Consider the following 27,652-nt stretch of genomic DNA (forward strand, 5'->3'; position numbering starts at 1 on the left):
CTGGAAAATTGATAACTAGATGTAACTCAAAATTAATTATTCAAATTAATTCATATTGTCATTCTTCTTAATGCTTACTGAAATATTATAGAGAAACAGTAGCAATAAGTCTTTTTTAAAAGAAAAAAAATATTTAAAGAATAACGACTTAATTGTATCTTATTTATTTTTTAAAATTTTAATAGTTGTATTGATTGCCTTGATTGAATTTATTTTGGAAAAAGAACTCACTTCAATAATTGTGTATCTACAGTTGATACTACTGATTTTACACCAACTACAACTCCTACAGCAACACTAAGTTCTACACTGGCACAAAGTTCTACAACAACTAAGATCACAACATCAAGTCCAAGTATAACATCTATATCAACAACCACTTCTAGAACAACTTCTACTACTCCCATTGACACAACAATACCAAGTACTGTACAAACAATAAGTTCAGAAGCCATCAAGACACACCATTTCAGTTTTATAGCTATCAGCCATAATGTTTTATCAACATCTTCCTATAACTTATCTGTCCATGGAAGTCCACATTTGGAGCAGAATTCAGTTCTTGTCCTGAATGGAAGCAATCAATATGTAGAATTCAGTAATAATTCAAACATTGGATGTTTGAACAATGTAGCTGTTTGTCAGACAGGATTTACTATCAAGGTCAATGTCAGTCTGACCAAGGTCAATCAGCAGCAGAAGACAGTGATTATCTCCAATAGCAACCAATACCTGAATGGAACTGGAATGGCATTGTATTTCTATAATGGACATCTTTATGGATACATGAGTACTCACAACCAAACATGGAAAGTGGATTACAAATATAAAGTAGATGTCACTTTGTGGCATAAATACCAGATATCATGGAGTGTGGCTCATGGTTTGACAATATTTATTGATGGCCATCAAGTGGCTTCTACCACACATGCCACTACCCACAAATACACATTGATTCAGCATTCCTTGACAATAGGAAAATTACATTCAGTATCTTACACAACATCAATGAAATTGACAGGATTAACTATCTGGCAGGCATCTCATCAAGTCCTCATACAACAGGGAATACTTACGTCAGGTACTGAGTGGTGATTGCTTCAATATAGGCAGTAAATATTTTATATATGTAGAAGTGTTTTTGCTTTTAAGGTGATAATTAGCTCCAAAATGGCAGTCAAAATGCTAGCTTAATTTGTCAAGTCTATACTTTGAGATAATTTTATAAATATGAACAATGATCTTTAAACTGCAAAGATAAATGTAAAAAATGTTTGTTTTTGTGAAAAGCACTTGCTGTTGACCCGATATCTTTATTAGAGAAAACAAAAGAAAACTTACTAAATTGCTAAACCAAAACCAGTGCTATTCTCATTTTTGATGTAAGCATATTTCCACATGATGTATACATTTAAGATGTATGCAGGTTGTCTGTTTTTGAGCTTTTCCCTACTTATGAGTGTTTGCTATTTGTAATCTTACATTGCATTTTAGATAAGAACGATCGGATTCAACTTTACATGATTTATACCACTCATGTTTAATTACATAATGTAAACAAAAGATGTTTTTTTTTATAATTAATGCACATTTCAATGATACTTTAAACTGGAAATAATTATAATACATGTATGACTGAATTAGTAAAAAAAACAAAGACTTGGCTAAATGAAAAATATATAAGACTAATAATTTATTTCATTGTTTTATTTAAATCTAGTTAAATCATAGTTATGTTTGTCTCCATTATTTTTCGTTTTGAAAAAAATCTTATTTCAATAATTGTGTATCTACAGTTAGTACTACTGATTCTAAACCAACTATTACTTCCTCAACAACATCAAGTACTACACAGCCAACAAGTTTAAAAGCAACACAGATGACAACATCATCACCAACAACCACTTCTGGAACAACTTCTACAACTCCCATAAAAACAACAATACCAAGTACGATAGCAACAATAAGTTCAGAAGCCATCAAGACACACCATTTCAGTTTTATAGCTATCAGCCATAATATTTTAACAACATCTTCCTACACTTTATCTGTCCATGGCAGTCCACATTTGGAGCAGAATTCAATTCTTGTCCTGAATGGAAGCAATCAGTTTGTAGAATTCAGTAATAATTCAAACATTGGATGTTTGAACAATGTAGCTGTTTGTCAGACAGGATTTACTATCAAGGTCAATGTCAGTCTGACCAAGGTCAATCAGCAGCAGAAGACAGTGATTATCTCTAATAGCAACCACTACTTGAATGGAACTGGTATGGCACTTTACTTCCATAATGGACACCTGTATGGATACATGAGTACTCACAACCAAACTTGGAAAGTAGATTACAAATATAAAGTAGATGTCACTTTGTGGCATAAATACCAGATATCATGGAGTGTGGTTCATGGTTTGACAATATTTATTGATGGCCACCAGGTGGGATCTACCACACATGCCACAACCCACAAATACACATTAATTCAGCATTCCTTGACAATAGGAAAATTTCATTCAGTATCTTACACAACATCAATGAAATTGACAGGACTAACAATCTGGCAGGCATCTCATCAAGTCCTCATACAACATGGAATACTTACTACAGGTACTGAGGTGTGATTGCTTCCTAATATATAAGCAGTATGGATATATATATACTTAGAGGAGTTCTGTTTTTGCTTTTTCGCTACAATCATTTTGACACTATATTCCTGATATTGAATGAAATAAAATCATGAAATTGATTGTGTGTTTATTGATTTATCTATAGAATTAATGCAAAGAAAAGAAATTTATCGTGTAGAAAAGCTACTTTTATGATAAGATAGTTGATTTTTTCATGAAATGAAAGTCCTTTATAGTTTTAGTTCCAAGTGGAAGAAATATCCATTTTATTATTTCTGGATATAGTATTTAGGTATTTATTCCTTTCAGAGTGAAGGATGTAGAGTGTTCAAATAGGAGCAAATGTTATATCATTGTTTATAACAAAAGTTTCTATATAATAAGGGGGATCTTCTATTAGGCAGAACAAACATATGTTGACAGATTAAGTGTTGAGAAACCAGTGGGACATAAGGCCATAAGTGTTGAAATGCAATGTTTTTATATATTTTTTACTCTACATGCAAAAGTAATTATTTTGAAAATAAGGTATCTTTGAACAGAATGTTTTGACCTATTTTCCTTTTAACGGCACTGTTTAACTTTTATATATTTAGCTACTACTAATCTTAGCATGGTTTGAAATAGTATTGCTATTATGTAACAGCTGTGTTTATGTACTTAATTTCAGTTCTGTTGGATCAGTATTTTGTATTCAATGCTTCCATTATTTTATACAATCATTGCCAACTTAATACAGAATTTAATAAAGGGCAAATGAAACTGTTTATACATATTTGTTGATATAATTCTTCCAGGTATAATGTATTTGCCATATGCACTCAATTTTATTTCAGATTTTATTTATTTTGTTTTAAATATTTTAAACTAGCTGCCTTGTTTGCTCCCTAATAGGTGCTTTATGCATTGCTGCTTAATGAATTTAATTGACATACAATGTATTGAAGAATTAAAACAAAATTGTAGTGACTTTATAGATTTGCCATTGTGAAGTGAAAAATAACCTATGTTTGAAAACAATTAGATTATCTACTGTAGCCTTGTTAACAGGAGCAACTCAACATATGTTTATAGAGAGAACTCTAGTTTGCTGCAATATATGAAATTTAAAAGTGTTGAAACTTTAAGAAAGAAAAAGAAAAAAAGAATGAAATTTTTTTACTTTTCTATTTGGACAAATTATATGAATAATTTTAATAAATTAATGCAATGAAAAAAGTCAAGATATGGATACATCAAATTTAATTGCTTTGTAAATATGTATAATTATGTTGCAATTAAACTATGTTGATATTTTTTCACAGCCATGCCAACAACCACTACATTAGCACCAACTACAACCAAAATGGACATTCCTAAATTTGAATGGAACTTTGTGAAAATACCACACAGTCAAACCATCATTGGGTCGATGTTCAATGCCACTGTACATGGAACAGTCAATGTAAATACTTCACTTGGATTTAACTTCAATAATACGAACCAGTACATTGATCTTGGAGTACATAGCAATTTATGTTTTGGAAATCTGAGTCTCTGTTCATGTGGACTGACAATCAAGATTACAATTATGTTTACCAAACTAGAAGAAAATACTGTTATTATATCTAGTGGGGCTGAGCAAGCTACTGGAACAGGATTAGCCATGGTTTATCGTTATGGACAAATCCATTGTATGGTGTCAACAGCAACAGATTCATGGTTTACTGAATTCAGTCGTGAAAAGTTTATTTATCACCAGGTTCACCAAGTCATTATAACATGGTCCCCTGCTCATGGTCTAAAGGTCATAATTAACAATTATGTGATCAGCTCTGTTACGAAATCAATTAAACATCGAGCTATAAAATCTTTCACAGAGCACATGTTCATTGGAAATACACCAACCGTCAAGTCATTAACGTCATGCAATTATTTCATGTCTTCAGTTATTATTTGGCATTGTTGGATAGATAATATTGTTGGAGAAGGGGAGCTTACTACACCAATACCAGGTAAATTTGACCTTCACATGTAGTTTCAAAGTCAATAAACAATAAGCTTTCATCTATATAAAATTATTAGAATAAGAATGGGTTGAAATAAAAATAACTACTTATGTTCTTAGTGATTCGAGACAATTATTATACCTTGTATATGGTTAAACTATATTATATTATTTGAAGATATTTGTTAAGGTAAATAATGTTGACTCAATACCTCTCGAGTATCAGAAAAATATTTAATACATAGAAACTTTTATTTTTTGTTGAGATTTTAAATTATTGACATTAATTTTCAACATTTGATACAGATTTCCTTATGGTGAATGGTACTTATATATTTATTTTATGCAATATTTTGTCATGGATGGTAATTTCATTGAGTATTGCAATATTTATTTATAACAAAACTTTGTATTTTTTACACTTTCTAGAAACCACAAAGGTACCAGTGACAACTTCAGTGAAGACAGCGCCACCTACATCACCTGCTCCAGCTCTCACTACACAGTTCTGTAAAACAGGATATGTTTGTAAAGGTGAGACAAATGTTTTTGTAAGAACATAGCTCGTTTATGATTATTTCATGATTTTTTAGTTTAAAAACCAAAAGCTATCGCCTATGAATGATTTTTATTATAAGATTAAACACCTTTCTTCTAGAGGTTATTGTTGTATAAACTGGAGAGATTAACTCACAAATTGAAAAATAAAGTCCAAAGAACTTCAATGTTTAGTTTGTGAGTAAGCGACCCAGTAACACATCAATAAACTCTAGAAAAAAGGTGTTTTATCCTTATTATATTAATTCAAACATTTGCAATTTCTAATTTACAATTTTGTGTTTATTAGCCACTATATAATTACCATTAAATGCATAATTGCCATGTCATAACTAAGAAGTTACTTTCTGAAATCCTTAAACTTTTAATTAATGCAATAAAATCTAAAATGAAGTAACACCAACCTCAAAAACTTCACTTTAATGAGATATATTAAAATTTGAAGCATATTAGTTGTCATTCATATGATGTCATGTTTTGCCATGACCTTAATGCCTCAAGATCATTCATGAAATTCCACTGAATTTTGTTTTATTTACTCATAATCTCATATGACTTGTCTGTAGGTGTTGCTTATCACACACCTATTGCAGTTTATTCAACATTCTGATTCAATTGCAATTTATTAAACCAAACTATTCCAAGTGGTCAAGTTTAACCAACAGCTGTAGAAAATCATAATAAAGTTAAGGCGATAATATAAAGCAAAATTACAACTTGATATGACTGTAGGTAATTCCCTTTACATACACCTATTGTTCAACCAGATTGTAAAACTGACCATAGAATTTGAATATAAAAATTGAAAAGGGACAACACCTATAGTCAATTCACATTAAAAAAGTATGAGGTACAATGTGTATTTGCAGTAGCACTTTGTACCTCATGTTTTTGGTCTGTCTTTTAATCAAAATTTCTTACTATTAGAATATTTGTAAATTGATATCTTCTAGATGATTTGACAACCCATCCAACATGGAAACCAACCAGTCCTAGCAAACAACCCACTACACTGAAACAGACCCAACCAACCAAGCCACCCACAAAGAAACCAACTAAAGCCACCACACAAAGACCAACTGCAAAACCAACCACTCCTAGACCAACTTCAAGACCAACCACTCCTAAACCAACTAAAAAACCAACCACTCCAAAACCAACTAAACCAACTACAATACCAACCACTCCTAAACCTACAACACCAAGACCATCCAGACCAAGTTATGTCACCATCCCACACTTGAGACCAGGGGTCAGCAATACAGGAGTAGCCTATTTTAGTTGTCAATTTGAAAAGTCGAAACAGCCAAATGTAGAGTTTGAGGTTTGTCTGAATATTAATGGGAATTGTGAAAAGAAGGTGTTAGTTGGCGGATCTTACCAGGAAGTCAAATTCACCATTGTAGAAATCAACCAGAATCTATTTAAGAAAAAGGTTGGTTTAATCTTCAACTTATAAAATCTGAACAACAATTTATAAATATGTAACAAAAATATATACCATGTAGATAGTGACTTACTATAAATTTATAAAAGTGAGGCGAAAAATTCAAAGAATCAAAATCATAAGTTGAAAAAAAAACTGACATTGCCATGGAAAAACATAAACAACATGAAATGACAAGCAACAGTATACATATATAAAACACAACATAAAAAACTAAAGACTGAGCAAAAGAAATGACACTTAAATCAGGGAGTGATCTCAGGAGACCAGGAAGGGTATGCTCCACATGTGGAACCTGTTGTGTTTCTAAAGTAAGTAATGTTAGTGACATTTAATATGAAGCATGTTTCCATAACAGTGTTCAAGTAGTATGTCAAAAACAAGCATTAAAGAAAATAAGAATGGTCTATATAAGGTGAGGTATACGTCATTGCACAACACTTTAAATTACAGGTAATTTATATCAGCTAACACTTCATGTTATTGAATCATAATCATGCAAAAATGATGCAAGTATTTCTTGAATTAACTTATTTCAATTGTAGTTTAAAATTAGTAACATAATTTTAATATTCACGTTTTTCTCACCCACAGATAACCTGCACAGTACAGGCCAAATGGAAAGGTCAGAATCCATGGACTCCAATCAAGACTAGTAATATCATTACTCCTGATATAAAGGTAATTATATAATAAACAAAATGATGTTGACTCATTTCAATTTTCTAAAGGCAGACATATATTAGTATCATAGTACATACACATAAGATATACAAGTACAAAAGGTTATTATTGCGCTATTCTTTAAAAATACCCCATTTAAAAGCTGTGCACCTTCAAAAATAAAGTTTTGCAACTATGTCATTCAAAATCATATTTTTCATATAGTGAATATTAAATGCCAATTGGAATATGATTATGTATAAGAAAGTGCAGAAGGTTTTTTGTAAATCAAAGTTACTTTTTTTTGTCTCCAGCTATTCCTAAAAGGTGTAGGGATTTTCTAAAATATCATAACTTTAAACTTTTATACGCAATGTAACGTTTTTGCTTAATTTGTAGATAGTTACAGGTAATTTAGTGCTAACAGAGGGACACCCAACTGAGCATCTTGTCGTTAATGTCACAGCTCCACCTCAAATGTTCTGTTGTCAAGGTTGCCATGGAAACTGTAAGGTTACCATAACAACCCATGCTAACTTTGAGAGATTTTACCAAAGATGCACCTCCCACAAATACATTCCAGAAGTTGTGGTAGGATGGGCAGGGACTTCCCAGTCACCTGATCAGAACCAGTGTGGTACCTCTGTTTCCCAGACAACACATATATCGTCATGGCAACAAATCATAAAAATTCCAGTAAAAGCAACAGTGGATGGGCGTATTGACAGGAACACACACAATCATTTTACTGTACAGGGCCATGTTGTTAACCAGCTTAAGCCATCGGTCACCATTAAACCACACACACTCAATGTTGGACAAGTACAGGTAATGTCACTGAAATTATGATTGCGTTTAAATTTGTCATGATAGATAGAATGATGCAATTAGATAAATTGTACTAATAAGGCATGTGACTATGTTATAAAACACTGTCTTGAAATATGATAATGCACATTAAGTGAAACTTCAATTTAGTGCTTTTTCTTTCTTCAAGAACAAAGTTATTAGGTGTATATTCATAAGAACCAGTGGCGTAGCTGGGTCATTTTTACGTGTACGCCCGAACCTTGGAGAGGGATATGAGGGGTGCCAACCGCTCAATGTCAAAGCACCTGTTGGTTGTGGGTTCGAAAGGGACGAAGCCCCCGAAATCTATCTAGAATGGGATACCATAATGATTCCTGTCAGTAAAAATCATTGATAACAACATACTTTTGAATCTAAATGGTTTATTTTTTTTTAAATTTTGTAATATGTTAACTTATCATATACTTAGCATTAATATGATAGCTTTTGCATATGTGTAATGGGCGGAAGTGCACAAGCCATATCTTCCCACCCGGGCTGATAACCCATATCAAGTGCCTCTTGTGCAAAAAACCCATATCAATGCCTCTCGTGCAAGTTAATTCCGGTGTTTCCGGTATCGGTTGTTTACTTTTCCATTGTGACGTCAGATGTTTTTTATGACGACGTCAAAATTTACGGGAACTTTTGTGGGGATAGTTTAATACTTGCAAACAAATGCCATTGACAATTGTGAATCATTTTATAGTACAACAAACGTGGAGTAGTAATGATCGTAAAACTCTTCCAAATTTTCAATGTTTCAAAATGCCTCTATAGGAAATGTTACCATAAATATATATAAGGAGTATAATGCTGTTGTTGGACAACTATAGTATATTTGATTCATAATTTTAATTTTCTTTATAAAATGTTTGACTGTTTTAGTTATTGCATTAGTTTATTTGCCTTACATAAAACTATTGTCGGAAGTATATGATAAAGCGATTAATACATGGCCTTTTCCATATCAGCCTGGGTATCATCCCTCGACCCATATCAGCACCTCGACTCCGTCTCGGGCTGATATGGGGGTCTCGGGATGATACCCAGGCTGATATGGAAAAGGCCATGTATTAATCTCTATTTATTCATCGTGTTAAACTGGAAGCTAGGCTAATGGTCATTGGTTTTAGAGAAAACGTCCAAACCAATATTACTTTTAAATAAGTTTAAATGATACCGTGAGTGAGCATACAATCAACAAAAGCCCCTTTTAATGAACACGGAAAAAATATTTTTAAGAGGTGCAATATAATAAAAAATCTGGAACACCTAGGATTTCTTCCACAAAACGTAAATCAATCTATCATTCCTTTAAACGGATTAAAAAAATCTACCCGTCTAAAATTTTCTATTGATATTTTTTTCTTGATCTGGAATATTTCACGACAATCTATGAAGGTTTGTAAATTGACCATGTAAAACAATTAATTGCGTAAAGAAGAGTCCGGCTATCTGTCTATCAGATATCAGAAAAGAACCGAAAAATGAACGAAAACAAATGCTTTTAAAATTTTAGCTTTAGACATTAGTCATAGAAAAAGCTTCTTCGTCATTTTCATAATTTTCGATGAAGGTTCCACAAGTAGAGATCTAGTTAATGTAATTGAGAAATAACAAAATGTAAGCCCAAACTGCCAAAACTGCGACTGGCCACTTATTAATTGCAGAAAGAAATACATTTTGTTCTTAAAATGCGGCAAAAATTAAAGATAATTATTATATTGCTCTGAATACACTTTTGATCATTAACAGTTTCTGTACAACTTTCGTAAAATTTCACGAGAGTCATTCAAAAGACTTTATCCACATTCGGAACCTAAATATTGACGCCGCTTTGTCTCGTTTTTGGGACATACATCACAGGCTCGACAAAAATACAAACAGCATATCGAATCTGAGCAGATAGTGAATTGCTTTAAATATAAGAGTACGTAGAATTCATAGTGGGTTCAGACTTTTACAAAAGATTCGAACAAAATATATTAAATTGGTCTTTTTGAGTAAATTAAGTCCCTTTTTATTCAAAATTACAATCCATTAAAAAAAGAAGCACAAGGCTGATGTGCTTTTGACCAGTTTTTCTTATTCTATGTCGATTATTTGTTTTATTTTCAAAATTCAAGTGTACGCCCGGGCGTTTTGACGTAAACGTAGCTACGCGCATGAGAACCACAGTTTATCTTTTTAGATATTAAAGTCTAAACAGTAAAGATTTGATAAATCTTCAGTCTTCTAACTGTTTTGAATAATTACAGGATTGTTTAAGTATATAGATTACATGGCCAAAACCTATAAAATAATCTGTAGAAATAATATGCTTAATGATAATGAATCGCAACCAGAATATTTGTTATTTTCTCTCTCAAATTTGAACTTTATTTAACCTCTAAGTTTTCCATTTATGTGCTTGACATCATCGATGTCAGCGTACTGTTTAAATAGGTTACAAAAGTAGTTTTTGAGTGTAAACCAGCAAAAAAATTCTAAAGGAGCCATCAAACACATTCAAAGTACAAAAGTATTTACAGATGTGCAAATTATATAAAAACAATATATATATGATCCTAATCTTCTAAGAGGCTTCATTTTTTTATCATTACACATCCTTCAATTTTTGGGTAAAGATTGCATGAAATGCAATCAAAAGTCTATGGTATTGACTTGATATCTTAATCTTCCAAGGTTTAACACTACCTTTTAGATACACAAAATATAGAACATTGATCGTTACATCCTATACATCGTACCCATAAACATTTCCAGAAATTTTTCATATCCTTTGCAAGGTGCAGAAATCTAATATCTATTTTAAAATATCAATGATGTCATTGTTAAAGTAATCTTTATAAATCATAGTTATCTTTCTGTGTCCAGAATTGTAGTTGAATCAACTTCATCCAATGCTTAATGCAATGCATATTTAGTTTAACTTCTAATTTGATAAATTAAGATAATTTTTACTATTTAGTGCTTACAAGCACGTAGGTATTAGTTGTATTCTGCTGTCAATCAATAGAACATGACTGACAAAAATTATTGGTAAGCCTGATATGCTATTGTTGTTATGATGCTTACTTATAAAAGACAGAGGTTTCCCAATTATTATTCTTTCCTTTTCATGTTAACATTTATTTTAACATGGGTGAAAAAAAAAAACATGTAAAAATAAATGTTAACGTGAAAATTCTATTTTTGCATGGTTATTGCTTTATGATCAATTAATATTTGATTTTTCAGATAACTGCAAATAATGGTGATCACCATGCTCAATGTAAATCTCTCAATGACCCACATATGACAACATTTGATGGAAGGTAAGGGATCGTGATAGTTATAATGGTTAGAAAAATCTCACAATGACCTTCAATTATAGACCACATTTAATGGAAGGTATCATTTATAATTTCTTTGAAAAATTTCTTTGAAAATTGTTGAAAAAGCTTTCAAAGGAATAATCAGTCAGGAAAATTTAATGGCAAGTGGCAATTGTTTTTAAATACAACATTTTATTTTTGCAGACGTTATGACAACCATAATGGAGGTGAATTCACCCTGTACAAACATATCTCCTTACCTTATGAGGTAAGATATTTATTTTTGACAAATTTCTTCAAGAAAGCTACAATACAAAGATGAATGATGAAGAACTGGAATTTTAAGTATTGTTCTTTGACATCTGCATTTTTTTAAAATGCTTATTTGGTTAACTATAAAGTCTTGAGATTTAAATAAGATCACTATCTATTTGCCTGAGTGAATGGACCTCAGTCCAACTATGTAAAAAAGAGATCTTATTACAGTCTTTTTAGGATAGTATCAAATGGTGTGTTTGATTGTATGATACATTTTCTATTATACCTGTATAATTTTCAGGTTAGAGCTTTTTACACAAAATGTTCAAGCAGAGGTCGAGCCTACTGTAACTGTGGAGCTGCCATTAAATCAGGTGATGATGTCATCACCTTCCAAACTTGTCAGAGAAGTGGCAATAATGGTCAAGGACATGGTCATGGAGGTATCCTTGGATTTTTATTTAATGGACACGGACATGGTCATCACCATCACAGTACACCTGCTAGGATATCTGTAGAACTGTATAAGAATGGTGAACTGACACCTGGTACTCAGATCCGACGTATAGGGTGTGGTCAAAAATACCAGGTCTGTTTTTCTTCATTTATTTTATTATTAGATTATAAAAAAGGGTAGTTTTTCTTTAGCTTTTATGTTATGTTTTACTAAAAGCATAAGAATATCTCTTTCAGTTTTAATATTAAAGAAATTTCAATGCTCATTGAAAATTCCTATTGCTGAAATTAGCATTCTTTTTTTTCTGAATAGATTAAGGTTACACAAATTTTGGTGTAATTAGATTTTGATATAGATTTTGAACCTTGTATTTATACACCTAATCGCTATTTATTCCATTCCGGATAAGTTCTAAAATTTCACAACTTTTTCATCCAGTTGAAGCTATCTGGGACCCTGTTTAAACAATTCACCATGCATGATACTTTTTAATGATAGAGACCTGTTTAAACTACCGTAAATACTTCAAACAAAATATTTTTTTACTTCAATTTTAATTTCGAAAAAAGTGGATCATACTATATCAAAGTTTCTTGATGATCACTTTCTAAAGTTTTTTCTCCCTCAGCTCACTACTGATGACCTCCATTTTTCGGCCCGTGACCCAAACAGGAAGTTGTATAAATGACTGTTTTTCCCGGAATGGACTAAAAAATAGCGATAAGGTGTATTGTAAGAGAACTACCGGTATCTTTTTAAGCTGTATTTTTTTTTATGCCATTACAGGTGATTTTACCAACAGGAACTGTTGTCACTGTTCAGTCCAGTGGTACTCAATTCATTAATATTTGGATAAATCCATCCAGTGTAGATAGAGGTCAAACTGAAGGTAAGAGGTCAAATATTTATGATGTAAATGTTATTTTTGGAATATGAAAACAAATTAAACTTAAATGAGGTTAGCCCTTTGTTTATAATTTTTTTTTTCAAAATAGAATTTTAAAAATTGCAAGAATCTCAAGATAGATAAGACCTAGTAGTGATAACATATGCCATTTGTGGAAAAAAAATATATAGTTAGATTTCATGAGAAATATCAGTGACAAATACATTCAGATATAAAAGATATCTTCGATAAAAAGTTTTAATATTAAATCTGTTACATTGAATTTAACATTTTAAGGATTGTGTGGATCTTACGATGGAAACAGGTACAACGATGTATTCTATCCAAGCAATGGTCGACCAGACAACAATAAAAATCCTACACGATTCTGTATGAAATGGAAGTAAGTAACTACTTTATCTTACCTATATTTGAGCATTTTACAAATTTCTTAGACACCCACTTTCTGCATTTAGATCCTATGAATGACCACATGGGGTATGGTTAGTAGGACAACTGTTGCATTCTTGATGGATATTATGTTATTAACCGTAGCAAATATGAATAAAGTATCAGTAAATGTTTTTATGCCCCACCTACGATAGTAGAGGGGCATTATGTTTTCTGGTCTGTCTGTCCTTCAGTCCGTGCGTCCTTCCGTCTGTCCGTCCGCCTGTTCGTCCGTCCGTCCCATTTCAGGTTAAAGTTTTTGGTCAAGGTAGTTTTTGAAGAAGCTAAAGTCCAATCAACTTGAAACTTAGTACACATGTTCCTTATGATATGATCTTTCTTATTTTAAAACAAAATTAATCTTTTGACCCCATTTTCATGGTCCACTGAACATAGAAATTAAAAGTGTGAGTTTCAGGTTAAAGTTTTTTGTCAATGTAGTTTTCAATGAAGTCCAATCAACTTGAAACTTGCGCCACACCAATTTAATTTCTTGTTCTACGGATTTTTGGACTCAAAAATTTGGAGCGAGCGAGCGATTTGAAAATTTTAATAAAAAAATATTTAATTTGCAAATTTTTGAGGCGAAGCTTGAAAAGTAAAGGCGAGCGACTATATTTTTTTAGTAAACATAAAAAAGTAGGTTTTGACAATAATTAAACTTGATTTATAACTTGTACTTTGACATTTCTTTAATTTCTGAAGTATTTTTTCCCTATACACCAAGAAATAATTAAATCTGGTCTATGTATGTGTGATTGACAATGAGACAATTCTCCATCCAAGTCATAATCAGTTTGGGGGCAACCCCTTAATGTTATAAATATCCCTTTTACATGTTTTATGAGGGATCAATATAAGTTATAATATATTTGTTTGTACAAAAGGGCTCATATTTTCTCAAAGAACTATATATCTATCTAGTATTAAATGGTCAAAGCATGCCCAAGAATTTTGTAATATTCCTGGACTAATTAACCATGTTAAATTAACACATTTACTTTAACAGTTTAATATTATTCAAAATAAGTGGACCCCTGTTTTAGAAAAAGTTTAAAATATGATGTAACTCTCCTCTTTTTGAGAACAAAATTCTAAGTTTTCAAAGGTTTTGTATAGAAGAACTATACAAATCCTTGGTATTTCTATTTTCTTTTCTACATCAGTAAAGATGACCCCTTGTCTGAGGGAGGGTTGTTCTCAACCTGACAATAACAAACACAGGTCAAAGTTTGGCCTTTTACACAGGGCTTTGATACAGACCAAACAGCAAGCTATAAAGGATCCCAAAATTATTAGCGTACACAATTCGAACAGGCAAACCAACGATCTAATTTATATATCCAAACGGGAAAAATTATACCAATGAACAACATCAACATACGGTAACTGCTGAACGACAGGCCCCTGCATCAATCAGGACAGGTGCATAAACATGCAGCGGCTATAGATAGTTTTGTTTTGCCAGCATAATATAATTGCAGTTGAAGGCAAATCCTTCAGAAGTTCTTTGTACTTTATTCTAACAACGAGCATTTTTTAATAGGGAATATAAGTAAGGGGGAAAGAAACCAATGTTGATATCTTTTTATAAAATTTACAAAAAAAAAGGTGCAGGAAATAGACATGATTACATTTCCGGATGCGGGAAGCGGGAATAAAAAAAAAATAAAAAAATTCTGTTTTGAAAAAAATAGGTGCGGGCGGGTCCGTCGAACAAGGAATCAAATTGGTGTGGCCTTAGTACACATGTTCCCATTTACTTTTAAGGCCAAATTAGATTTTTTACCCAATTTCACGGTCCATTAAACATGGAAAATGATAATGCGAGTGGGGCATCCGTGTACTTTGGACACATTCTTGTTAGCATCTCTGTCTTCCTTATTTTCTCCATGTTTTTCTCTATTTGTTTTATCATATATATATGCTGTAATTTCAGAAATTTGTGTGTGCATTTATTATTGCAATTGTTGAATTATGCACAGAAGAATGAGATAAATTTCTACAAAGAAATTATGCTTTTGATATTCAAGTTAATATTTTTTTTTTATGATAATAAAACCCATTGCAGTTTTTTGTTTTTTCAGTGTCATATTTTATGAAATTTTTCAGACAATCTCAGACTATATTTTATGGCGTCTCGGCAGAGAAGTATAACTACTTAAATACATTCTGTAGCTGTATACAAAACAAGGAAGTGTTCTGTAACCGTGGACATGGCATCATGACATGTGCTAAATCAAGTATGTATACATTGGTTATGTCTGGTTGTTACAAGATTAATTTTACTTTGCCACCCTGGCATTTAGACTTTTTTATCAGTGTAATAATTGTCTCCATAAAACAATTACTGCCTTTTGTTGTACTCATTAAGGTGGTACCTAACACTTTAACTAAAATTAATTTGGCTTGTTTAATTTTCTTAAAATTTTGACAAAGTATTAACTGTGACCCTTTGACAAAAATATTAAAATTTCAAAAAATTGGACCAACCGTTTAATCAGAAAAATTACACTGGTTATATAGCAGTTTGACAAACACTTATTTTGATCATTAAGAAGCTTAATATTCCCTGATGAACACAACGTCATTAAAACGTTCTGCTGATTTTACAGAGTTATCTCCCTGTAGTGTTAGGTACCACCTTAAATGAAATTGCTTAATTTTATATCAGGATATGACATAACTTCAACAATTCTAAGACAAGCTAAGATACCAAATATTGGACACAGACACAGAAGAGATGTTGCTGAGGATGATACAGTACTTACTACTACTGTTATGCCTGTTCAGGTAGGTGTCTTAAATAATGTAAACCAAATTATTTTCGCAGATACTTTATTTATGGTGTAACATTTTCTATCCTATTGCAGAGCAATTTAATTTTGCTATTTTCATATTTACTTTATGTAGTTAATAGACAAGGAAAGAACTAGGTTTTAAATTTTTCATGATGAAAGTCGCAAACATTAGTTGGTTAACAGTAAAATAAAAATGTTTCTTGTTAAAGAGTTGAGAATTAAATGTAGTTAATTTTTGTTTTACTCAGTCACTTCAAACTTGAATTTTATTGTTAATAGTTAGATACAAACTACAAATATATAGTGTATAGCATTGCACATATCTATTATCTGGCAAAAAGAGGAACTTTTAGTTGTTACTAAATGATTTGATGCAGGTTGTTATGGTCTTATATATTATCGTTGATCATCTCAACGAGATTGATTTTCTCGCTTGTGCCGGGACGGTGATAATCTGTTTATTGCTATTTTATCTATGATGACTGTGTCAATTTCATGTCAATTTCGTTAGTATCGCCACGTACCTGGTTAGTTTCTAGCGATAATTTTCCATCTCAAGCGAGTAGCATGATATGAAGAATTATCACAAAAAAAGATAAAAGGAAAAATGCACAAAATAGCGATAATGTGTGTTATCAAATAATGTTGTATAATGTTTCAGCCATGCATATAGTTGATAGCAATCTGTTATAAATATGTAAGGTACTTTTCTTTGTAGCCAAATATAACGACCATCAATTACACCTCTGCTGAAGCTTACAATAGATGTAAAGAACTGGTAGAACAAAACAAAGCAGTACAGATGTGCTGGAGTACTGTCAACAACACTCTCTTCAATACCAGTATGGAAAACTGTGCTGCTGATTTAGTGGTAAATATTTCTATTTATTGTTGGAATATATTATAAAGTTGTTAAAGAAGAGTATTATTATTTTTAGTATTCTAAGCACAGAACTAGAAAAATAAGATAAGATAATAGGAATTAGGAAATATATTTTGAGATAAACATCAAAAACAACATTAAGATATAAAAAAATGCAAGCACTGAGCCATTCCAAAGTTTGACCAATGTATTTTTCCTGTTTCAGGTTAAAGTTTTTGGTCAAGGTAGTTTTTTATGAAGTTGAAGTCAAATCTGCTTGAAACTTAGGACACCTATTCCGTATAATATGATCTTTCTAATGTTAATACCAAATTAGAGTTTTAACCCCAATTTTATGGTCCACTGAACATAGAAAATAATAGTTCCAGCTTCAGGTTAAAGTTTTTGGTCAATTTAGTTTTGGATGAAGTTGAAGTCCAATCAGCTAGAAGCTAAGTGCACATGTTCACTTACTTCCCTATGATATGTTTTTTTGCCCCATTTTTATGTCCCATTTTTGGGCATTTTGTTTTCTGGTCTATGTGTCCGTTCGTTCGTCCCTTTGTCTCTATGACTGTCCGTCTATGCCCCATTTATGAACATCATGTTTTCTGGTCTGTGTGTCCATTTGTTTGTCCGCTCGTTTGTTGGTCTGTCTGTCCCGCTTCATGTTAAAGTTTTTGGTCGAGGTAGTTTTTAACAAAGTTGAAGTCCAATCAATTTAAAACTTGGTACACATGTTCCCTATGAAATATGATCTTTCTAATTTTAAATGCCAAATTAGATATTTTACCCCATTTTCATGGTCCACTGAACATAGAAAAATAAAAGTGGGGATGGGGCATCCGTGTACTATGGACACATTTTTGTTTTAATTGTAATGCTAAATTAGAGTTTCGACCCCAATTTCATGGTCCTTTAAAAATGATAGAGCAAGTAGGGCATCCATGTACTATGGGCATATTTTTGTTGGTGCAATTTTCCAAGCCTTGTCTAGAATTATCCATTGTTTTGTAGGTCTATATACATGTACAACTTAAATTGATAGCAATTATTTTTTTAGCTTACTACCATTTTAAAGTTAAAATGTTTTAATGATATTTATTAATACTTTAAGGACTCTGGAGATGAAGTTTGGGCCAATGGTTATATCACTGATGTTGTTGAGGAATGTCTAAATACTCTGGCTAACCAGCAACAAATTGTTGATGGCCAAGTCATGCTACCAAATGACACTGAAGCTGTTAATACCACTGAACTTTGTCAACAAGACTGTGGACAACATGGAGAATGTATTGAAGGTAGGTAAATGTATCATCCTTCAGGGGAGGGGGTAGAGTTAAGATATTAATGGGACTAGAGGAGAGGGAGAACACTGCATGAAAATAGAAGAAATGAAAAGAAATACTGCTACTTTTATTTGCCGTGAAGAATTTTCACAAAGGTGAAAATCACATTAATCATACGTTAACAATCAGATAATAGGTTCCGTAGTATGCATTATTACATAACTTTTATAAGAAGAGTGATTGGTTGACATGAAGATTGCATGAAGTATATAAATGATTGATTGTTGGTTGCTTAACGTCCAGTGGCAAATATTGCATGCATGTTCGGGACGATGAAGTATATAAATGATTTATAGTTAACATAACTAACAGATTAATTACACCAAGTTCTTTGGTCATATGCTGAATAAATTTACAGCTTATTTGTTTTGAGGAAGATGGTCAAGGAACCTGTAATGAGCTTAATCCACTTTTTTGGTTGTTAAACTGGCATATAGTATAGTGATGTGATGGGGTAGGTATTTGGGGTGAAAGTGGGTAACTATTTAATTGTAATTTAAGGATTTTTTAGAAAAGCATTAATAAAACAAATGAATTTTTCAAAATTCTGGTATTGGAGTTTACAGAGGACCTGATGAATACCAAAAATAACAAAGATATTTTAAAGTAAGCTTTAGAGTTGAAGAAGGAGACATGCATACCTAGTGAACTGAGCTTTTTTTAGATACAGGTAGAGTAAGAGATTGGATATCAAATAAGATTTACTCATGTATTATTCTGAATTCAGGTGTATGTAGATGTGCAGCAGGATACTCTGGTCTAAGCTGTGATGTATCAGCAGAAGACACTGTTCCCACCATGATTATACAGCCTGCTGGGACAGGAAGTTGTGGATGTGATAGGAGGATCACAGATGATTGTAATACTGTCACAGTTTATGGAGACAATTTTGTGGAGTCAACTACCCTTAAATGCCATTATGAGTTTGCACAGGTAACAATCGTACGCACTTTAATTATTGTATGTGCAAAGATATATTTAGAACTTTCTTAGGATTGACCTAAATTACCTCATGACATAGATGAGTATTAGTTTTAAAGTATGCAATCAGTGACTTCCTCGTCAAAGCATATTTATTTAAGTCATACACCTAAGTTTTCTGTATTTGTTGACAGAACTCGTCCAAATACTCATATGGTTCAGAACATATTCAAGCTGAAGTCCTGTCTATTTAAAAAATGCTTGAGCAAACATTTATGCAAGCAAAGCAAGCAAGCCAACCAAACCTTTAACTACAAGCTTTATTGAAATAGCTCTAAAAGAGAGACAAAGGATACCAAAGGGAAATTCAAACTCATTCGTTCAAAAACAAACTGACAATGCCATGGCAAAAATGAAAAACAAAAAACAAACAATAGTACTGTGGATTCATTTATTTTTCGTTGGTACCAATTTTCGTAGTTTGAGGAAAACTTGCATATTTGTGGATACTTAATTTCGTGGTTTTGGCAAAGTCTACATACATTCCTTAAGAAAATTTGTAATTCATTGAACATTTAAATTTGTGTTTCTCTTGTACCCACGAAATCCATGAAAATTGGTATCCAACAAATATTAAGGAATCCACAGTTTACAGAACACAACATATAAAATTTCAGACTGATCAACACAAATCCCAACAAATACTAGGGTGGATCTCAGGTACTCTGGAAGGGTAAGCAGATCCTGCTCCACATGTGGCATCCGTCATAGAATTTTATATTAAGACAACTATATTATACAATGTTGAAAATACCAGTTGATTTCAACAGTTATATATACAAAAGTTAGATACTGTCTCTGTGTATTTTTTCAAGTGTCTGAGAATTAGAACAGTTTTACAATTTAACAAAACATAACTTTGAAACAAACCTTGAAAAAGATAAAAGTCAACGACTTGTAATGAATAACATATTTTTAACAGGAGCCACTGTTTGGTAAACCAGCTACCCTCGGTAGATCTGATGCAGCCCAATATGTCAGTATTAACCAGGTCACATGTACTTTACCAGAAGTCAATGATGGGGTGTACATATCCATCAGTAACAATGGACAGGGATACAGTAGTGACTGGTATCTACACACTGTGTATGATTCTTTGTGCTTTGACTGTGCATCATCAGGACAATCATCCCCAGCAATACAATATAATAGAAAGGTATAGATTAATAATCTTTTTTTTTCAAAACTGGTAATTTGAATAAATTGTTATAATATAAAGGCAGTAAGAGATGGAAAATTCAACACAGAAAAGCTTTGATATCAAGATATAAAGGGGACCAACATTTGACTTTTTTGGAAGGGGATTTCTTTTTTTTGGGGGTTGGGGGGGATGGTCTAGAAGGATTTTGAAAATGAATATTGTGGCTGGGTAAGATATGAAAATGTATAACCTTGCATAAAACAGGATAAAAATTAATATTCTGCAACACAAAAATTAAAAATTAAAAAAATGTAGAAATAAATCATGAACAAAAAGCGCAATGAATTTTTGCTACAAAAAGCTTTATAGATAGTTAAATTTCAAGATTTAGATGTTCTGTTGTATATTGAATGATACTTGTTTTTTTTTTTAACCTAGAGAGTTTGTCAAAATGTATGACTAACCTGAATTTATACCGATATATAGATATATAATACTGCGAACTTCGCCAGTAATAAAATAATCATTTCAATTATGATTTTTACAGAACTTTACTTGTGTAATAAATGGCCAATGTTTTGCTGCTAATGACAAGAAACCAGATGACGAGTGTAAATCATGTGATTCATCTAATAGTGACAACAAATGGACAGACAGTTCAGGTATGAAACCTACAATTTTACAACTATTGAAATTAAAACAACTTTATAAACTTTACCTGTATTCAACTAGCGAGCTGGTAATTTATAACAGTAAACTATACTTTGACTTTTTACAAATTGTGACTTGGATGGAGAGTTGTCTTATTGGCACTCATACCACATCTTCATATATCAAAATATTTTGTTGTGTTTGATATAAAAATAAGGAGCTGTGGTTTGCTGTTGTCAAATCTAAAACAGACTTGAATATGTATTAAAATACAACACAGTTATTTTATTGTAATGCACTTGCTAAATTATCGTTGTTTAATGAATAGAAATGTTCTCTGTGTTTTACAAAGCACTCCAGCATATAAACAAAGGATTTTACCTTAAAAAAAAATATTTATCAGTCCAATTGATTTTTTCCTACAGATAAATCCTGTAAATGTAGCAGTGAAACTGAAGTATCTAAAGTTGAAGCTGAGGAGGATAGTGTATATAATAAACAGACCGTGACTATCTTGGCTGTTGTTATAGGAATCCTGTGCTTTATAACAATGGTATCCCTATTCTACAACTGTAAACTCAGGTAAGATGACTTAATTTGTTATGGACATACAGGTACATGGACTAAAAGGGCAAAAAAAATATCCCAATGTGTTAAAAAGACAGATAAAATATTCAGAAAATGTCAAATATCCACATGTACTACTGAAAGGATGGACAAAATTTCCACATGTACTGAACTGATAGACAAGATATCCACATGTAGCTGGAAAAACTGTCAATATATCCACATGTAGTTAAAAAAGGACAGATAAAATATCAACATGTACTGAAAGGACAGAAAAATTTTCCACATGTATTGACAAACACACATTTTTGTATGATATGTACATCAAATGTTCTGGAAAAATCAAGATCAGGCCATACTTTTTATATTTTTAGTTTTACGAAATTTTCTTACAAAACCAATGGATAGGAGGACGAAAAAAATAAATAAAAAAACTTCAAGATTTTCTTTTTTTTTTTTTTATTTCATTTTACGGACACCTATTAAGAAAAGAATGGGTAGGAGGAAGAAAAAAAACCAAACTTCCAAACAAAAGACCTTCCAAAAACAAACTGCAGAACTTCACAAATGAAGACATGCGCTTGTGCTGTGACCATGGATTGATTTAATACTCTTTAATATGTCAGTATCTATGTACTTTATCTGGAATTAAAACAAACTTTAATTCAAGTATAAATACTTTTTTTGTTTTTTTTACAAAACAACAGACATGTCAGACAATGACAGGTCGATGTTCATTTTTTGAACTTTTAACCTTTTTTGGCATTCCTGGTCGCAGGTTTTATTTTCTTCCAATGCATCCTTTGTATATGGGTTGCACAATACTGAAGTCTTACTTGAGCTGAACTATTTCAGGATTGTTTGCAATGTCTTCAAAGTCCCCACAAAAAAAGAAAACAGAAAACATCATTTAAAATCTGTGTGATACCTATTTAAAATAAAAGATGAAAAAAATCTCAGAAATTGTTTCATTCATGCCAGTGATTCAATCATATCATACCACTTTTTCTGCCTTGTACATTTTTAACATATTTATATATATATACATAATAAGAATTTTTTTTAAAACTGAAAAATACAATTTAGATTCCAAAATTGTTTGAGACTCCAATCATGTTTGTGTATGAGGGTTTTCATTCCCTCCTCTAGGAGACAATTCAAATGATATCCTGGGGCAATGTTGGACAGACTATCCAAAGTAACTAAGATTCAGTCAGAGTCTGCAGTATTCACTACTAATATGTTTTTTTCACATATAAGAAAAAAATCTCAGATAGAAACTACTACAATATCACAGCTATATGTATTGTTTTCATGCATTTCACCAACACACAAATGTTGCATACTTTCATATTTAAGAATTGCTTTTCATCTTGATGAAATTCCAATTTAAAACTACATACCTGCATAATAAGTCTTTAGTCACCACCATCAGACTTTCACAGGTCAAGGATTCCCTGACAATGACTTTTCCTTTATACATATTTGGCCAATAGATGTATCAGACTCCCCTTTTACAAATTTGTTCTTGATTACCCAAGATCAAAATCAAAAACAACTATATACGGAACCACCTCGCCATGGTGGCCAAAAACATTCAAGTCCTTTCTAACATCGATCGCTAAGCGTAAATTCCTATTCTTTCAAGCGCTGTACAGAGTCGGATAAAAAAATACAACCAAAAACCGAATTATTATTTTTACAACAAAGCACCGCGGCGGGCGAAAAAAAAAAAATTAAAAAAAATGTTGTTTTCCAATTTTATTTTTTTCTAATTCAGCAAAAGTTAGGGTCGGCGGATTCGTAAAACTAAAACTAAAATAACTATGGCCTCATTTAAATTTAGGATGTTTGGTACTTTATATTCCCTGAGAGAATAGCGACAGGAATGGCCCCGTCTCAAAAAGTTGTAAATCTGTAATTTCAATAACACATGTGGACACAAACATGAAAGTAATCTCACATATCAAAAATAAGCTCAAAATCTGGAGGCATATAGAAAAAAAGTCTGCATAACTGTGATTTTCAACAATTTTTAAAGTTGTAAACCCTAAATTTTGGCAAAAATTAGTGGACAAGAACGAAACTTAAACTTGATCTGTAACTCATCATGAGTAACTCACATACCAAAAATCAGCTCAATATCTGAAAGCGTTTAGAAGAAAAGTTTGTATAACTGATTTTCAACAATTTATCAAAGTCCATAGCCCGTAATTTTGGCAAAAATTAGCTGAGCGGAACAAAACTTAAACTTGACCTGTAACTCATCTTGGTTTAAACTCACATGCCAAACATCATCCCAATACCTGAAAGAGTTTAGAAAAAAGAACGTATAACTGTGATTTTCAGCAATTTATCAAAGTCCAAAGCCCGTAATTTTGGCAAAAATTAGCGGAGCAGAACGAAACTTACACTTGATCTGTAACTCATAGTGGTCAACTCACATACCAAAAATCAGCCCAATATCTGAAGGCTTTAAGAAAAAAACTCTGTATAATGGTTTGTTGCTGAATGACGGAATGACAGAATGACGATATTTCAGAATAACGGTATTTCAGAATGACGGAATTACGGACAAGGGTAAAACTATATGGCACCAACAACTTTGTTGCGGGGCCATAAAAAAGAAACAAGAATGTGTCGCAAGTACACAGATCCGCACTATCATTTTCTATGTTCAGTGGACCGTGAAAATGGGATAAAATCTCTAATTTGACATTAAAATTAAGCAAGATCATATCATAGGGAACATGTTTACTAAGTTTCAAGTTGATTGGACTTCAACTTCATTAAAAAATATCTCGACCTAAATTTTAACCTGAAGTGGGAGAGACGGACGGATGGATGGACTGACGGATGGACACACAGACCAGAAAACATAATGCCCATAAATATCCCACACTAGGACTTGAAGGTACAACACAATCAAACATACTTTTGGATTAATTAGATATTGCTTATTCATGAATGATTCAGCATTCAAATGCACAATTTGTGTATAATTGAACTGAAAGACATTGACAGGTAAGCATGTAGGCATAAACAATGCATTAGTACATTTAAAGTATACAGCATATCCTTACTGTCCTACATGCCAATGGTGTACAAGGGCAGTTTATAAGTAAGTAAGTTCAACAGCATATGTTTGGAGTTATGGAGCAAAAACAATTGTTAGAAGTTTTTTGTGTTAATTGAAACCCAAATTTTGTCATTTCTTTTTATGGGGTTATTCATGGTAAGTGTTGTCATTGTTTTATTTTTAAGCCTGAGTGGACACTTCATCCATTTGTTTGACTGTTGATAGTTTGAAGAAAACGACAATGTTTTAGATATCATAATTTTTTTCAGGTCTAAAAGGTCACTGTACCGTAAAGAGGAGTATGCCACTGATGATGCTTTAAACCATCCACAGAAAAAGAATTATGAAAATCCTGGATATTCTTACGATCAATCAGAAAATGTTAAAATGTAACATCAAGTTCAGGTTAATCCAGGGATTTGGTTCATTATCTTGTACAAAAATGTTAAAGTATATATTTGATATAATGTGATTTAATATATTTTTGTAAAAACTTAACTATTCTTTGCAACTCACTTTTCTCTGATTTTATAACAAATGTGCCAAATAAAAAACTTGTGGTCTATTGACCTAATTCAATTTTTATTTTTATACTTTGTAATAGAGACATTTTGAACAATATTTAATTTATTTTTTAAAGCACAAAATATTCAATATCATGTTGTTTCTTTCTTCTTAGCAAGCAACCAAATTATAGAGATAAAATCTTTTTTACTAATATTTCTGTTTTAGATTTTATGTGTCGTTCAAAAATAAGAATACCTCATGTATGTGTGTCTTGAATCCTGACTAATGTCAAATGGATCTTGCAAAGTTGTCTCCTAAATAAATTTTATATGTGCAATATATCATGTTTGTTTTGAAATAAAATTTAGTCTTCATACCTTTTTAAAGAATAAATAGAAAAAGAAAATGTAAAATTTATGTGATCAAAATTTGTGAAAAATTTGTGACAAAAAAGTTTGTGTCTGATCTACAATATTTCATGATTTTATTAATGTTCAACATTTAAAAAGAACCATCTCTTAGGTGTGTCTTATATTAGTGAAAATGACATCAAGTGATTTTGGGGCCCTTTATAGCTTGTGTGAGCCAAGACTCTGTGTTGAAGGCCGTACATTGACCTATGATGGTTTACTTTTATAAATTGTTATTTGGATGGAGAGCTGTCTCATTGGCACTCATACCACATCTTCCTACATCTAAGTAAAAATAACTTAGGATCGGAAAATGTGTCTTATAGCCGATTGTACACAGGAGCTTACTATATAGGAGTATATGTTAGACATTGGGATGCAATTTTAGAACAAAAATGTTTATACAAGAACAGTTGAAAAATATCTGATTGTAAATTCTTTGCTAACTATTTGTGATTATGTTATAATAAAAAATGGCACAATAAACTATTATTTTCATTATATGTTTGTTTGTTTTTGTTTATTTTAGATAACAATTGTGATGGTTTATTCATTGAATGCCAACATCCTTTGATCTACCGACAATTTACCTTTTTGCACAAATTTTGCATTAGACTCTTTTAGACTTTGATGTTTCTTTTCAATATTTCTATAGTTTTGTGAGCTGTAATATTCTGCCATATACTTGATGGAATTTCTTGAAAATTGTATCTCATGTTAGATTACTATGTTTTACTTTGTTCAGTTGTTCATGATATTTTTCTTGGCTGTAATATTACACCATTTTTTATCGAAAGTTTATATTACCTAATAAATTTATTAAAATAATGTGAAATTTGTATAATAATCTGTCAGAAAAATATGTGAAAGGAGATGTGTAGTAAATGTCAACCCAAAAAATCCAAACAACATCTAGAGAACAACACACTTTCTTTCATAAACCTCATCAAATTAAGATTGGAGACTTGATTTGGAAAGACTGCATCTAGATTGGAAGATCAGATTTTAATCTAAATTGTATCTAATCAGATCCAATTCTGATGAAATCAACCCTTTCTTAGAAAGAATCCTTTTTAGCTCACCTGGCCCAAATTAGCTTTTCTCATCACTTTGCATCTGGCGTCTGGCGTCGTCGTCCGGCGTCTTCGTCCGGCGTCGTCCGGCGTCTTTAACTTTTACAAAAATCTTCTTCTTTGATGGTCAGTTGATTCTGGAAGGAGTTATTGCCCTTTATAGTAATTTTTTACCAATTTTTCGTAACTTTTTGTAATCTTTTACAAAAATTTCTCTGAAACTACCGTGCCAAACTTAACCTAACTTAGCGACATTCATTATAAGGGTATCTAGTTTAAAAAATGTGTGGCGTGACCCGGCCAACCAACCAAGATGGCCACTATGGCTATAAATAAAACATCAGGATAAAATGTAGATTTTGGCTTTTAACTTTGAAACCAAAGCATTTAGAGCAAATCTGACGAGGTGTTAAATTGTTTATCAATTCAATATCTATCTGCCCTGAAATTTTTAGATGAATATGACAACTGGTTGTCGTGTTACTGCCCCCCAATTAGGTAATTTTTAAGGAAATTTTGCCGTTTTTGGTTATTATATTGAATACTATTATAGATAGAGATAAACTGTAAACTGCTATAATGTTAAGAAAAGTAAGATCTACAAATAAGTCAACATGACCAAAATGGTCAGTTGACCTCTTAAGGAGGTATTGCCCTTTATAGTCAATTTTTAACAATTTTCATTAGTTTTTACAAAATATTTTCCTCTGTAACTAAACGGCTAAGTTCA

At 31.8% G+C, this 27,652-nt stretch overlaps 1 protein-coding gene across 1 annotated transcript in view; it reads left to right on the plus strand.

The window, feature by feature from the left end:
• LOC143071010 (uncharacterized) overlaps positions 1-26,350 on the plus strand; it is a 71,579-nt gene extending 45,229 nt beyond the window's left edge. Inside the window, exons 17-37 of the mRNA XM_076245100.1 lie at positions 254-1,081; positions 1,797-2,606; positions 3,931-4,620; positions 5,043-5,147; positions 6,125-6,606; positions 7,213-7,299; positions 7,681-8,109; positions 11,374-11,450; positions 11,655-11,718; positions 12,010-12,297; positions 12,952-13,054; positions 13,349-13,454; positions 15,614-15,744; positions 16,176-16,294; positions 17,021-17,173; positions 18,282-18,465; positions 19,241-19,446; positions 20,414-20,650; positions 21,183-21,297; positions 21,712-21,868; positions 25,202-26,350. Coding sequence (XP_076101215.1) covers positions 254-1,081; positions 1,797-2,606; positions 3,931-4,620; positions 5,043-5,147; positions 6,125-6,606; positions 7,213-7,299; positions 7,681-8,109; positions 11,374-11,450; positions 11,655-11,718; positions 12,010-12,297; positions 12,952-13,054; positions 13,349-13,454; positions 15,614-15,744; positions 16,176-16,294; positions 17,021-17,173; positions 18,282-18,465; positions 19,241-19,446; positions 20,414-20,650; positions 21,183-21,297; positions 21,712-21,868; positions 25,202-25,325 — 5,495 coding nt within the window. The 3' untranslated portion in view covers positions 25,326-26,350. The remainder of the gene's footprint in view (positions 1-253; positions 1,082-1,796; positions 2,607-3,930; positions 4,621-5,042; positions 5,148-6,124; positions 6,607-7,212; positions 7,300-7,680; positions 8,110-11,373; positions 11,451-11,654; positions 11,719-12,009; positions 12,298-12,951; positions 13,055-13,348; positions 13,455-15,613; positions 15,745-16,175; positions 16,295-17,020; positions 17,174-18,281; positions 18,466-19,240; positions 19,447-20,413; positions 20,651-21,182; positions 21,298-21,711; positions 21,869-25,201) is intronic.
• The last annotated feature ends 1,302 nt before the right edge of the window (positions 26,351-27,652 follow it).

Source organism: Mytilus galloprovincialis, chromosome 4 (genome assembly GCF_965363235.1).
Source record: "Mytilus galloprovincialis chromosome 4, xbMytGall1.hap1.1, whole genome shotgun sequence".
NCBI classification, from domain to species: Eukaryota; Metazoa; Mollusca; class Bivalvia; order Mytilida; family Mytilidae; genus Mytilus; species Mytilus galloprovincialis.